The sequence below is a fragment of the Eleutherodactylus coqui genome, chromosome 6, assembly GCF_035609145.1.
Source record: "Eleutherodactylus coqui strain aEleCoq1 chromosome 6, aEleCoq1.hap1, whole genome shotgun sequence".
Taxonomy (NCBI): domain Eukaryota; kingdom Metazoa; phylum Chordata; class Amphibia; order Anura; family Eleutherodactylidae; genus Eleutherodactylus; species Eleutherodactylus coqui.
The window spans coordinates 102,893,958-102,909,193 of NC_089842.1; the positions used below are offsets into that span (position 1 = coordinate 102,893,958).

The following is a 15,236-nucleotide window of genomic DNA, read 5'->3' on the forward strand; positions in this document are numbered from 1 at the left end:
CCAAAGTTTGACCATATCTTAGGACATAGTCAACAACTGGTATTTGCATTATGTAGAACAGTGGACTCCCACCTGTTTTTCTCCAGCTTTTGCAAACCTACAATGTTTATCATAAAACTACTAGTTAGTTTATCAACAGCTGAAGAGCCACAGGTAGGGCACCTATGACCTAGTCATACCTCTTAAAGGGATGTTCCCATCTAGACCAAGCATGGCCAAGATTGGAACACCACTGATTTCAAGGTGGCTGGGATGATGGAAACAGTTGTATTTGGCTGAGATGAGCTGCTTCCTAATCTCCCATAGACATCAATGGGAGTCACACCAGCAATGTAGCACAGCGAGCAACACTGTTTCCACAGCTTTCGATTTAAGGAAACAGTGTAGCTCACTGTGTTAAGCTGTTTGTGTCACTCCAAATGACTTTGATGGGCGTTACAGAAACAGCACAGCAAAGGGCGCTCAGCTATTTTCATTGTCCTGACCACCACCAGCCACCATGTTCCGGGTAGCTGGATGCAATGGGAATTCGAACTCAAGTGAAACATGTGCCTATCAGTCTTTTGTGTTATATGCTGTGGATATGCCATAAAGGTTTGAGATGGGGAAAAAAAAAACTTAAACTGTGTTTGTCATGCAGTTCAGAAACCAAAGAACCTTGATTTCATCAATTAAGATCTTTTGAGTTGTTGCTACAGAAGATGATGGCTGGCACTCTTGCCAATAGTTTATTCACTAACAGTCCCAAGGGCAGCATTTTCTATAATGCAAATACATCACTGTAGCAGGTATTGTATTCTGTTATATAGTCCAGGTACAGTATAATTGATATCCCAAGGAACCCACATGATGTCAACTAAACCATTAGAACAAGGCCAGACAATGTCACTGACCTACAACACCACCATGGACTAGTCTCCAGAAGCCCCTGTGAACTTTAGGAGATCTTATTGGTGCATTGATAGTGCTTTTTCATATCTTAGTTGCATTTCCTGCTACTTTATTACTTGTTTTTTATTGACTTTGTTTGGTTTTTCGCTCATATATCATATGGCTTTTGCTTCTGTCTTTGCTTCTCTGTACAGGTCTAGCAGTACACCAGATAATTACCATCACAGTCTCCCTAATCATGGTCATTGCAGCCTTGATAACAACACTCGTCCTGAAAAATTGGTAAGATTGACTTCTACTCATTTTCCACTCAATATTATGGGAATGAATAAATGGAAGCATGTCTAAGATGTATAATGTATATGGGGCACAGTAGGGTTAGTAGTGTGTCACCATTAGGTACTTTCAGGTCATACTTTTGCATTGGGGAGACATGACAAAAAAGGCACCTACTAATTTTTTTCAGCTATAGCACGATAATTGTAAATTGTACCTAAATGCTGCCAAAATGTATCATACATATATAAAGCTGATTTATTTAGATTATTTTCTTAGGCCATGCTGGCATTTTGTGCAGCAACAAAACCGGCAAAGCAAGCTAATGATGGGACTGTTTTTTTCCCCCTACTAATGGCATAGTGAGCAGCATTAAAAATGCTGTAAATTACTGTACACAGTGTTTTACAACATTATTAACGCACCCCATGCATTTCAGGGCTCAGTCACACGGGCCCATCGGCATCCGTACACCGGCGCCGATGCACCCGTGTGACTGACAGTTAGAAGACGGCCGTACCTGAAGACGGCCGTCTCTCTCCAGTGCTGATGAAAGAACACATGACCGGCAATGGAGCCAGTCACATGATTTTCCTCCCGGCGCTGCAGAGAGATGTCCGTCTTCAGGTACGTCCGTCTCCTTCCTGCAGTCACACGGGCGCCGATGTGCCCGTCTGACTGGAGTCTCAATGTGCAATGCAGGGCGTCAAAACACGCTGCAACGCTGAAAATAGAACATACAGCGTTTGTTTTAGTTTGCATTAGAAACGCTGAGCTAAAACGCTCGTCTGAGAAGTCCTATTGAAATTAATAAAGGCTTAGTGCAGCATTTTCAACGCCCGCTAAAAACGCTGTAAAAAAATGCCCGTGTGAGAGAAGCCTTACAAACTCAGGAGATCCTTCAGCTTAAAGTTGCAAAGTAAAATGTTATAAAATTAATGAGGTTGTGCCAAGATTGAAAATTATCCACTATCCATTGCCTAGGTGATATGCATCTGATCAGGGGGTGGTTTGACCACTGGTCCCATGTTGCTTTATGTTAAAGAAGAAGATACCAAGGATTTGCGCTGCCACTCCATTTATCTCTGAGTGTAAATAGCCATAGCCTAGCTTCTTAATTATCTCTGGCAGTCCTATTGAAATGGATTGAATGGCAGCGGGCATGCTTGACTGATGCTACATTCATTCAGGGACACCCAGTGGTTTGACTCCACCAATCAGATGCCTATCATCTATCCTGTGAACAGGGGATAACTTTCAAACTTGCCATAACCCCTTTAACTCCTTAAAGGGGTTGTCTCGCGAAATCAAGTGGGGTTATACACTTCTGTATGGCCATATTAATGCACTTTGTAATATACATCGTGCATTAAATATGAGCCATACAGAAGTTATTCCACTTACCTGCTCCGTTGCTAGCGTCCTCGTCTCCATGGTTCCGTCTAAATTCGCTGGCAGCTTGCTTTTTTAGACGCGCTTGCGCAGTCCGGTCTTCTCCTTTCAGCACGAGCCGCTTCAGTGTGCTCCCCGCTACAGCTCTTCTGCGCATGCGCAGATGAGCTGTCACTGCTCGGGAGCGCGCTGGAGCGGCCATTCTGTACCATCCTCTGTTAGAGGAAGGTGCAGAGCCGCCCAGCTGTCCGGAGAAGCCGCCCAGCTGTCCCGCCGTCCAGCTGTCCTGGTAAGTGATGGGCCGGGGGGGCTGCCGCTGCGCCGGGGGGGGGGCTGTCGTCGCTGTACCGGGGGGGCTGTCGCTGCGATGGGGGGGCTGTCGCTAGGCCCGGGGAACTAGCGCTGGGCCGGGGGGGGGCTGTCGCTAGGCCGGGGGAACTAGCGCTGGGCCGGGGGGCCTGTCGCTAGGCTGGGGGGGGGCTGTCGCTAGGCCGGGGGGGCTGTCACTAGGCCGGGGGAACTAGCGCTGGGCCGGGGGGGCTGTCGCTAGGCCAGGGGAACTAGCGCTGGGCCGGGGGGGCTGTCGCTAGGTCGGGGGAACTAGCGCTGGGCCGGGGGGGGCTGTCGCTAGGCCGGGGGGGGCTGTCGCTAGGCCGGGGAAACTAGCGCTGGGCCGGGGGGGGCTGTCGCTAGGCCGGGGGAACTAGCGCTGGGCCGGGGGGGTTGTCGCTAGGCCGGGGGGGGGGGCTGTCGCTAGGCCGGGGGAACTAGCGCTGGGCCGGGGGGGGCTGTCGCTGGGCCGGGAGGGCTGTCGCCAGGCCGGGGGAACTAGCGCTGGGCCGGGGGGGGGGGCTGTCGCTGGGCCGGGGGGGCTGCCGCTGTGATGGGGGGGCGCTGCGCCGGTTACCTGCTGCCTGGCGGTGGGTGACTGGTCGGCCGTGTTCACTCCAGGGGTCCGGTCGGCGGCTGCGGGGCGTCTGGTTGCCATGGAGACACAGCTGGTAGCGTCTCGGGAGCGCGCACGTCGGGCTGCAGCGAGCGAAGGGAAAAGAGCCGGCGGCCATCTTGGGAAAATTTTTATAAGTTGCTGAAACGCTGGAACTGTAAGTAGAAACCAGCTAGAAAAGTCATTTACAGGGGTAATTAGTAATGTTTGCTTAATTAGGGGGACTGGGCAAAAAAAAAAAATTCACTGCTTCCTCGAGACATCTCCTTTAAGGACACGGCCCCCTTTTTTATTTTTGATTTCTCCTCTCAACTTTCAAAAAAATCACAAGTTTTATTTTTTTGCTGGATGATCTGTGGTTTCCATCGGTACCATTTTGGAGTGCATATGACGTTCTTAGAGACAAGGTCTCACTCTATACAGACCCTGCAAACAGAGGACATACATTTACGTCCTTTTCGGTGATGGGGTTAAGATAAAATATGACTCTCGTCTTAAGGGATCATTTTGCTTGCACTACAAATATAAAAATGGCCTCTAAGCTCTCCTGACATGTATGTTTTAGTAGATACTTGTATCTCCGATTAAATAGCAACATCTTTTCTTAGAACTCTACATAACTTGGTAATGCCATACTTGAGGTGTTCTATACTGGATATATGTAGTCCAAGTTATCAACCTTCTGAAATGTAATTCCTGTACTGGATGCAATGGCATATCACTGGGAACTGTGAAGGTCCAATCTCTAGGACTTCTGACAATCCTGAGAGTAAAGTATAGTAAGCCCCCTTTGGCTATTGAACAACAAGCATTCAGTTGGGGATCAGTGGGGTTCCAGGCAATCAGACCCCATGATCAGGAAGCTGTGGCATATTCCTAGTGATATGCTATTGATTCCTTACATCCTGTGCATCTTTGGTGGGCAAACCACTTTACTCAATATGACATTAACTATGAGCTGTGGTAATTGCATTGATAAACATGACTACTTACTTACCCTATGTTGTATGTAGCCATCTAAGCTCCTTACCAATGCTACAATGATGAATGGCATCATCATTTCCTGCTGTCCAAGCACTCGACTTTTCATGAATTATTTTGTTGAAAAACTTCTTTGGGATAAAGGGTTCTTCATCTTCTACGAAATTATCTAAAGTAATTCATGCACGCATTCAGATACATTTGGGATTTAATTCTCTCCATTCCATTTCTTTTTCTTCCTTTTTACGCATCCTTAAATAAGCTCTTTGATTTTGCAAAAATACTGTAGGGAAAAATAAATTATCGTTTTCCTCAACAGTGTTCTCGAAGACTACCTGTGGAGCTTTTTATTGGAAATTGCAGTATTTTTGCAAACATGAATAAACATAACGTTACAGTAATTATAGACCGCAGTTTGCATGCAATGTCTGGAAGGCCTAAAGACTATAGCTTCTTAGAAAAAAAAAAGTTTAACAAACATTACTTGGAAAGAAAAAGAAAAAGTTTTTATGTGAATGTTACAATTAGCAACAATTAAAAAACTGAATGAGAAATGTTCCATTTCTGATTTCCTACTACAGGTGATAATAAAATGCAAAAAGTCACTAGCCATCCTGAAAAATAATAAAATAACCTATACTCACAGTGCTCCATCTCCTGTTCTCCCTATGGTCTCTGTTTAACCACTTCCCACCCAAGTCAGTTTTAGCATTCATGACAAGTCCCCGATTTTCAAATCTGAAATCTCTCCCTTTATGTGGTAATAACTTTGGAATGCTTTTACTTATTCTAGTGATTCTGAGATTGGGTTTTTTTTGTGATGCATTATACTTTTTTGTTGTAAAGTTTGGTCAATATGTTTTGCGTTAATTTTAATAAAATCAAAATTTGAAGAAAATTTGAAAAGATTATTAATTTTTCAAAAGTTGAATTTTTCTGCTTGCAAGACAGATACCACAGGAAATAGTTAATAAGGAACATTTACCACATGTCCACTTATTGTTTCAGGATGTCAGAAGACTGACAGATGTAGCAGCAATTTTTCAATTTTTGAATAAATCTCTAAAATACTGTATATTCCGACGTATAAGATGACCTTTTAACCCCGAAAAATCTGCTCTGCAGTCGGGGGTCATCTTATACGCTGGGTATACAAAAAAAAAAAGCAGTACTCACCTCCCCCGGCATTCTGCGGCGCTGCTGCAGGCTGTTGCTCTTTCCTCGTCCCAGACAGAGCATTGCTTTCTGGATGCGGGGCTTGAAATCCCCACCTCCACAAAGCTAATGCTGTGATTGGCTAATTTAGGCGGTGTCAGCCAATCACAGCCATTCAACATTGAATGAACAGTAAAGGATGTTTTAAAGTGTCAATGTCGAGTTAGTTGCAGACTGCCTCGACATTTAAAGTTTATAGGAGGTCCGCAAGTGGTTAATTACTGCAGTATTTGATATTCTATGTACTGGCTCGCTGTTGCAGCCAATCAATGTACACTGGTGAGGCCTGTGGCTGGCTGTAGTGATTGGTCTGGATACAGAACATCACAAAATCAGCGAGGAGAATGGGAGATGCAGTATTGAGTGGTGGAAGTCCAAAGCCGGTGAGAGTAGCCTCTTTTATTATCTTTCAGGATTGCCTGCAGTTTAAAATAAAAATAACACAACTCCTAAAACCCCATTGGAGTGCATTTTTGTGCTGTTTGCATGCATTGATGTGCTATATTAGGTTGATATTTAAAGAAACAAGTGAATCAAAAGAATTTTTGATTAGTAAAGTTTTTCTTCACATGTGCATCTGGGGCTGCATGAAGAATTATGTCCTATTTCAGAGGGAAAATAGCGGTGCATACAGATATAACAATCTCCATCTGTATATATCCTGACTGTGCATTATGCTATTTGCATAGCTGATAACTCTAATAGACTTACTATTAGAATGGTGCAATACACAAATAGCATATTGTGTTGGGGGAGATACTTAAATTGGGTTTTGCGCCATTTGTACAGATGGTCATGGCTATATTTGTATATAGCCTAATGCTATAGAGCTACATAGGAAGGAGTCCCTTGGTAACCGGTGACGACTCTAATGGACTTACTATTAGAATGGTGCCATGCACAAATAGCATATTGTGTTGGGCGAGATACTTAAATTGGGTTTTGCGCCATTTGTACAGATGGTCATGGCTATATTTGTATATAGCCTAATGCTATAGAGCTACGTAGGAAGGAGTCCCTTGGTAACCAGGAGACTGATCAGCACTAGGCAAATCTGGACAGATGCCAGTACCTACTGTACTTGGGAGGTTCAAGGCCCTTTGCTTGTCGAGTCAAGGGCAAGGTAGACAGGGGACCCGAAAGCCTACATCAAAAGCAAATAGGATAATAATACCCATTGAGGAGAAAAGTGAAGCTAAATCATCTCTCAAGTCCTAGAACTTCATCAAACAACTCTACATATCTCAACTTCCTAGACCTTAGTAGGTGTGTAAATTGTGCACGGAGTTACGCTTCATGTCAAATTTTCATATGTGGTCTGTAGAGTTCCCGTTCATTGTTGAATGCCTCATATTAGCCATGTTAACTGCTGCAGCTGTCACCTTGTTAATCCTTTGTTTGCTTTCTTGTTTGCTGGTGAATAAAGTATTGTTCACACAGTAGTTTTGGCAGAAGCAATTCACTCTATGCCTTTATCTGCAGCTATTGAAGCGATGGACGTAGATCATGGCAGGTGCTGATTACTGCAGCAGGAGTAATAAGCACAGTCAGGAAAAGGAAGCAAACAAGTAGAATCAGGTCAGAGCCAGTGGTCAGAGAAGCAGGAAACAATCAACGGTCAGGAGCCATGGGATCCATCTATAGGAAAATGAAGCAGAAGTAGCTGCTGAAGGGAGCAAGACAATGATCAAGCAACTGAAGGTCACACTTTAGTGAATTATCCAAATAATATGTGAATCTCTGCTCTGTGCAGAGAAGTAAACAACAGACAAGCAACAGGAAACAGGAAGAGCAGGAAGCTGGAGCGTTATAAAGGATGATAATGGCATAATTGCCAACAGATGTCACATTGCCAAGACATCTCCGCAGCTTTACTTTACAGAGTTCTTAATGGGTAAACTGACTGCTGTACATTTTCTTCATAATGTGAATGCCACTTTTCTCCAAACTAAACTTCACATCAATTTATATGTAAAAAGGGATAAAACAATAAATGTATGAAATATATCATCATCATATAATGTGTATTTGTCACAGTTCCAACGCTAAAAATACGAATTTACAATTATAATATTATTTAGCCATAGTCATGATCACAATTAATTTTAGTTGTATTATTGATAGTAGAAGTAATAGTACCATTACAATTGGTAATAGAATTAGGCCTCGTTCAGACGAGCGTGGTTTACACGCTGTTATAACAGCGTGTAAGTCATGCTTCTATAGCAACCAATAGGTTGCTATGGAAGCGCTTACATGGAACTTTTTTAACAGTGTGGAATCTGCACTAGTAAAAAATAGAGGACAGCGAGTGCCAAGTCGCCTGTCAGCTCTGTGCTGCACCGCTGTCCATGGTGCTGGCCATCGGCTCCTATGGAAGCTGCGGCAGTATTCTGCCTGCAGCACTCTGCCCGCAGCATGGACATGTAAACGGGCTGCTCCGTGCTCGTTCACCGCAGATTTTCTGCATGTCAGCAGCGTGTAAACCATGCTCTTCTGAACAAGGCCTTAGAAAAAAAATCAATATTATTATTATTAATTTTTTTTTTAGGGAATATATTACTGATGACCTATCCTCAGCCATAGTTGTCATTGAAATCAATAGGAGCCGTGCCTGCTGTTTCAAGCACCAGTTACCACATAGTGGTCGGAGCAGTGCCGATCACAGTGTATACCAGCGCTGTCAGTGGGCGCATGTTCAGCTTATCATCCGAGCTCCTGGGAGGCGGACCTTAGCCAATCAACTATTGATGACCCATCCTGAGGATAGGCCATCAATAGCATTTTAATAGCAGTAATAGTTGCAGTGCTAGTAGTAGAAGTAGCATCATTATTATTATTACCAGGAATAGTGTTCTGTTTGTGTGGGTAAATAAGCACAGGGCCCACACAAACGTGCCCAAACAGTCTGGGTATCACAAGCAAGGGGTCCTAAAATGGATTTCTGACTGGATGTGCAGACAGAAACACAAACTGGACAGAGAACTGCATACTGCAGACTGGACTGATGGACAGACATAAAATAGGGACTGACAAATGACCAAAACACTCACCATGCATACCTGTGCACATAAGCAGATATTATAGCTATACAAGTACAAGATATTGGTTCATATACTGGCCAATGAACTTAAGCTGCAAGGCTGCGAAGACGGCTTTTCATGTCTTACAGTCCCTACTCTAACAAGACACATGATTCAGCAGCACCTGACACAGTTCACATAGCAAGCTGGTACAACACAGACAACAGGACACAAGTCACACCGCAACATGACTGCTTACCCTGGACACCAAACAGACACTGCCAGGAGCTGGGCATATATGTGAGCAAAGACCCAGGGGATTGGCTAGCAGGAGATCACCACACCCAGCCAGCACAATTATTCCACACCTGTGGGGCTGTACTGCTAGAAACCTATGTGGTACAACAGATCCCTGCCAGGACAACCCTTACAAATAGTATGACGATTACTATTATTAATAATATTTTTATTAGTAGTAGTATTAGAGGTAGAAGTAGAAGTTGAAGACATAGTATCATTAATATTCATAGCAGTAGTATTAGGCCCAATGTCCACAGGCCTATTTGATTTGCAGAATCCGCACGTGGCACCCACGCATGAGATCTGCAAATCAAGCCACCCATAGGGAAGCACTGGGCGTCCGCACTTAATTTAATACCCGTGGATTTGTTTTTATTAGATTTGCAGAATGCATGTGCCGGTAATGAATTGCAGTATACTCCATTTTCACGCGGATGTGCTCAATTCATCTCTGTGGGAGCCTACGATCCACAGTGCATCCGCAAATACATTAGGGAGATGGGGAAAAGGCTGGGAGGTGGGGTTGCCGATCTTTTCTGCACGGACAATCCGCAATGCATCTGTGCGGAAGAAAAACGCAATCTGCGATCTCACGCAAGCAAAAAAAAATTAAATCGTTTTGATGATCATTCGTAGTGCATCTGCTGCGGACATCTGCATAAAAACTGTGTGCGTGCTGTGGTCATGAGGCCAAATTGTATTGTTAACAGTATTTTTATTATTCACATTTATATTATTAGTAGTATTGGTAATTAAAGTATCATTTTTATTGGTAGTAGTAGTAGGATTCGCATTTGTGTTATTGATTAGAGATGAGCGAACTTTTGAAGAGTTTGGTTTGGCTGTATGCTGAATATCAGTAAAAAGTTCAGCTCGGTCAAAATTAGTTTTAACCAAACCAAAACGTCATCAATAACCCTAAAATTACTGTATACCCGTGTCTAAGAGTGGTACAGTGGTTAGCACTGGCGCATTGCAGGGCTGGGGTTCTAGGTTCAAATCTGACCACGGGCATTATCTGTGTGGACGTTGTATGTTCTCCCTTTGTTGATGTTTCTTCTTCTCAATGAATGCAGGTTATTATTAGGGTTATTATTAGAGATGAGCGAGCACCAAAATGCTCGGGTGCTCGTTACTCGATTCGAACTTTCAGTGATGCTCGAGAGTTCGTTTCAAGTAACGAACCCCATTGAAGTCAATGGGCGACTCGAGCATTTTTGTATATGACTGGTGCTCCGCTAAGGTTTTCATTTGTGAAAATCTTAGCAAATCACCAAAGTCATGTAAAAAGCACAGAAATTGATAGGGCAGAGGAGCAACATGCAGGGCTGCATTTCGGGCTCAGAGGTCTCACTATTAAGCCACAATAGTGGCAAGAGTGAGACCCCCCCCCCCCCCCCACTGTCAGCATAACGATCGTTCTCCTCTGCCACAGCTGTAACAGCTGTGGTAGAGAAGAACGATGTTAGCCCATTGAATTCAATGGAGCCGGCAATACAGACGGCTCCATTGAAAGCAATGGGCTGCCGGCGAGCGCGGGATGAATTTTCGGGAAGGGCTTAAATATATAAGCCCTTACCTGAAAAAGAAAGATTTTAGTGTAAAAAAGAATAAAAATGCAGGCATTGTCTTCAATGGAGCCGCTGCTGCTGCCGGCGACTCCATTGAAGACAATGGTCCGCTGGCACACCTGAATTCTTTTTCAGGGAAGGGCTTTACATATAAGCCATTCCCTGGAAATGAATTAAAAGTGATTTAAAAAACAAAAAAGATAGATACTCTCCTCCCTTCAGCTGCCGGGGCACAGCAGTGTCTTCTCCTGCTGTCCCCCGCACTGTGGTGCTGAACTGCTGTCATTCAGCTGAGAGCTGCGCTGAGCCAATCAGAGGCAGCATTCACTCACCCATTCATGAATTCATCAATGGGTGTGAGTGAGATCTGCCTCTGACCAATCAGAGGCAGCTCATTCAGCAGGCGGGGATTTTAAGTCCCCGGCTGCTGAATACTACTCACAGCTGTTCAGAGCAGTTCAGGAGGACTGCCAACGGTCGCGCTGAACTCCGTCTGCCGGGACCAGGTGAGTATATATATATTTTTTATTTTTACACATTTCTGGATGAATTGCAGGGAAGGGCTTATATATTTAAGCCCTTCCCGACAATTCATCCCGCGATCGCCGGCAGCCCATTGCTTTCAATGGAGCCGGCTGTATTGCCGGCTCCATTGAATTCAATGGGCTAACATCGTTCTGCCGGGACAAGGTGAGTATATATTTTTTTATTTTTACACATTTCTGGATGAATTGCAGGGAAGGGCTTATATATTTAAGCCCTTCCCGACAATTCATCCCGCGATCGCCGGCAGCCCATTGCTTTCAATGGAGTGGGCTGTATTGCCGGCTCCATTGAATTCAATCGTCAGTGCTCGTTTAATCGAAACGAGTACCGCGTGGTGCTCGTCTCAAGTAACGAGCATCTCGAGCACCCTAATACTCGAACGAGCATCAAGCTCGGACGAGTATGCTCGCTCATCTCTAGTTATTATTATTCTAAATGTATGTACTATATAAGATGATAAAACCCACAAAACACAAGAAGAACATACAAGCTCCATGCAGATGTTATCCTTGGTCAGATTTGAACCTATGATCCCAGCACTGCAAGGCAACCGTTAGAGATGAGCGAACGTACTCGTCCGAGCTTGATACTCTTTCGAGTATTAGCGTGTTCGAGATGCTCGTTACTAGAGGCGAGCACCACGCGATGTTCAAGTTACTTTCACTTTCATCTCTGAGACGTTAGCGCGCTTTTCTGGCCAATAGAAAGACAGGGAAGGCATTACAACTTCCCCCTGTGACGTTCAAGCCCTATACCACCCCCCTGCAGTGAGTGGCTGGCGAGATCAGGTGTCACCCAAGTATATAAATCGGCCCCTCCCGCGGCTCGCCACAGATGCTTTCTGACAGAGATCAGGGAAAGGAGCTGCTATAGGGAGAGCGTTAGGAGTGATTTTAGGCTTCAAGAACCCCAACGGTCCTTCTTAGGGCCACATCTGACCATGTGCAGTACTGTTGAGGCTGCTTTTTGCAGTGTTGTACTTTTTTTTTTGTATATCGGCTGTGCAGAGCATTGCGTCCTCAGTCTGCAGTCATTGTACAAAGTATAGGGCCAGTACTGGTGAGGCAGGGAAAGAGATATTCAGGCTATATAGCCAGTGGGCTTTTTCCAAAAAATTGGGGAAAAATACTATATTTGGGCTGCCTGTGACCGTCTTCAGTTTACTGCGTGTCTGCTGGGGGTAGTAGTCCTAATTAATATGCAGCTAAGCGTTACAGCAGGCTTGCGCAAAATTGTTTCCTGGATCTGCTGTCTCTGTTACATCAGCGCCGTCATCCCGCCAGAGGGAAACAGTATACATAATATTATACGCTGCCTACAGTATCTATCTGCTGGGGGTAGTAGTCCTAATTAATACGCAGCTAAGCGTTACAGCAGGCTTGCGCAAAATTGTTTCCTGGGTCTGCTGTCTCTGTTACATCACCGCCGTCATCCCGCCAGAGGGAAACAGTATACATAATATTATACGCTGCCTACAGTATCTATCTGCTGGGGGTAGTAGTCCTAATTAATACGCAGCTAAGCGTTACAGCAGACTTGCGCAAAATTGTTTCCTGGATCTGCTGTCTCTGTTACATCAGCGCCGTCATCCCGCCAGAGGGAAACAGTATACATAATATTATACGCTGCCTACAGTATCTATCTGCTGGGGGTAGTAGTCCTAATTAATACGCAGCTAAGCGTTACAGCAGGCTTGCGCAAAATTGTTTCCTGGATCTGCTGTCTCTGTTACATCAGCGCCGTCATCCCGCCAGAGGGAAACAGTATACATAATATTATATGCTGCCTACAGTATCTATCTGCTGGGGGTAGTAGTCCTAATTAATACGCAGCTAAGTGTTACAGCAGACTTGCGCAAAATTGTTTCCTGGATCTGCTGTCTCTGTTACATCAGCGCCGTCATCCCGCCAGAGGGAAACAGTATACATAATATTATACGCTGCCTACAGTATCTATCTGCTGGGGGTAGTAGTCCTAATTAATACGCAGCTAAGCGTTACAGCAGGCTTGCGCAAAATTGTTTCCTGGATCTGCTGTGCGTTCTGTAAGGGAAGTCAGCCTCCAACCACAGGCCAATAAGCAGCACATTTAATTACAGCGTTCTGTTTCTGCACTACTGGTAATACAGCATGCTGAGGGGTAGGGGTAGGCCTAGAGGACGTGGACGCGGGCGAGGACGCGGAGGCCCAAGTCAGGGTGTGGGCACAGGCCGAGCTCCTGATCCAGGTGTATCGCAGCCGACTGCTGCGGGATTAGGAGAGAGGCACGTTTCTGGTGTCCCCACATTCATCTCACAATTAATGGGTCCACGCGGTAGACCTTTATTAGAAAATGAGCAGTGTGAGCAGGCCCTGTCGTGGATGGCAGAAAGTGCATCCAGCAATCTATCGACCACCCAGAATTCTGCGCCGTCCACTGCTGCAACTCTGAATCCTCTGGCTGCTGCTCCTCCTTCCTCCCAGCCTCCTCACTCCATTACAATGACACATTCTGAGGAGCAGGCAGACTGGGCCGCAATGGTTCTCGGGCCGCAATGGTTCCGAATCCTCTCCCACTGGAGGAGTTTGTCGTGACCGATGCCCAACCTTTGGAAAGTTCCCGGGGGATGAGGCTGGGGACTTCCGGCAACTGTCTCAAGAGCTTTCAGTGGGTGAGGAGGACGATGACAATGAGACACAGTTGTCTATCACTCAGGTAGTAGTAATTGGAGTAAGTCCGAGGGAGGAGCGCACAGAGGATTCGGAGGAAGAGCAGCAGGACGATGAGGTGACTGACCCCACCTGGTTTGCTACGCCTACTGAGGACAGGTCTTCAGAGGGGGAGGCAAGGGCAGCAGCAGGGCAGGTTGGAAGAGGCAGTGCGGTGGCCAGGGGTAGAGGCAGGGCCAGACCGAATAATCCACCAACTGTTTCCCAAAGCGCCCCCTCGTGCCATGCCACCCTGCAGAGGCCGAGGTGCTCAAAGGTCTGGCAGTTTTTCACTGAGAGTGCAGACGACCGACGAACAGTGGTGTGCAACCTTTGTCGCGCCAAGATCAGCCGGGGAGCCACCACCACCAGCATGCGCAGACAGATGATGGCCAAGCACCCCACAGGGTGGGACGAAGGCCGTTCACCACCTCCGGTTTGCACCACTGCCTCTCCCCCTGTGCCCCAACCTGCCACTGAGATCCAACCCCCCTCTCAGGACACAGGCACTACCGTCTCCTGGCCTGCACCCACACCCTCACCTCCGCTGTGCTCGGCCCCATCCACCAATGTCTCTCAGCGCACCGTCCAGCCGTCGCTAGCGCAACTGTTGGAGCGCAAGTACGCCACCACGCACCCGCACGCTCAAGCGTTAAACATGCACGTAGCCAAATTCATCAGCCTGGAGATGCTGCCGTATAGGCTTGTGGAAACGGAGGCTTTCAAGGCATGATGGCGGCCGCGGCCCCACGCTACTCAGTTCCCAGTCGCCACTACTTTTCCCAATGTGCCGTCCCAGCCCTGCACGACCACGTCTCCCGCAACATTGTACGCGCCCTCACCAACGCGGTTACTGGCAAGGTCCACTTAACAACGGACACGTGGACAAGCACAGGCGGGCAGGGCCACTATATCTCCCTGACGACACATTGGGTGAATTTAGTGGAGGCTGGGACAGAGTCAGAGCCTGGGACCGCTCACGTCCTACCCACCCCCAGAATTGCAGGCCCCAGCTCGGTGGTGGTATCTGCGGCGGTGTATGCTTCCTCCACTAAACCACCCTCCTCCTACGCAACCTCTGTCTCGCAATCAAGATGTGTCAGCAGCACGTCGCCACCAGTCGGTGTCGCGCTGGGTGGCAGCACAGCGGTGGGCAAGCGCCAGCAGGCCATGCTGAAACTACTCAGCTTAGGAGAGAAGAGGCACATGGCCCACGAACTGCTGCAGGGTCTGACAGAGCAGACCAACCGCTGGCTTGCGCCGCTGAGCCTGTAACCGGGCATGGTCGTGTGTGACAACGGCCGTAACCTGGTGGCGGCTCTGCAGCTCGGCAGCCTCACGCACGTGCCATGCCTGGCCCACGTCTTTAATTTTGTGGTTCAGCGCTTTCTGAAAAGCTACCCACGCT

General features: G+C 46.6%; 1 protein-coding gene across 1 annotated transcript in view; it reads left to right on the plus strand.

Moving 5' to 3' along the window:
* Positions 1–15,236, plus strand: part of AJAP1 (adherens junctions associated protein 1) — a 258,119-nt gene that overhangs the window by 201,347 nt on the left and 41,536 nt on the right. The window contains exon 3 of the mRNA XM_066605696.1: positions 1,086–1,173. Coding sequence (XP_066461793.1) covers positions 1,086–1,173 — 88 coding nt within the window. The remainder of the gene's footprint in view (positions 1–1,085; positions 1,174–15,236) is intronic.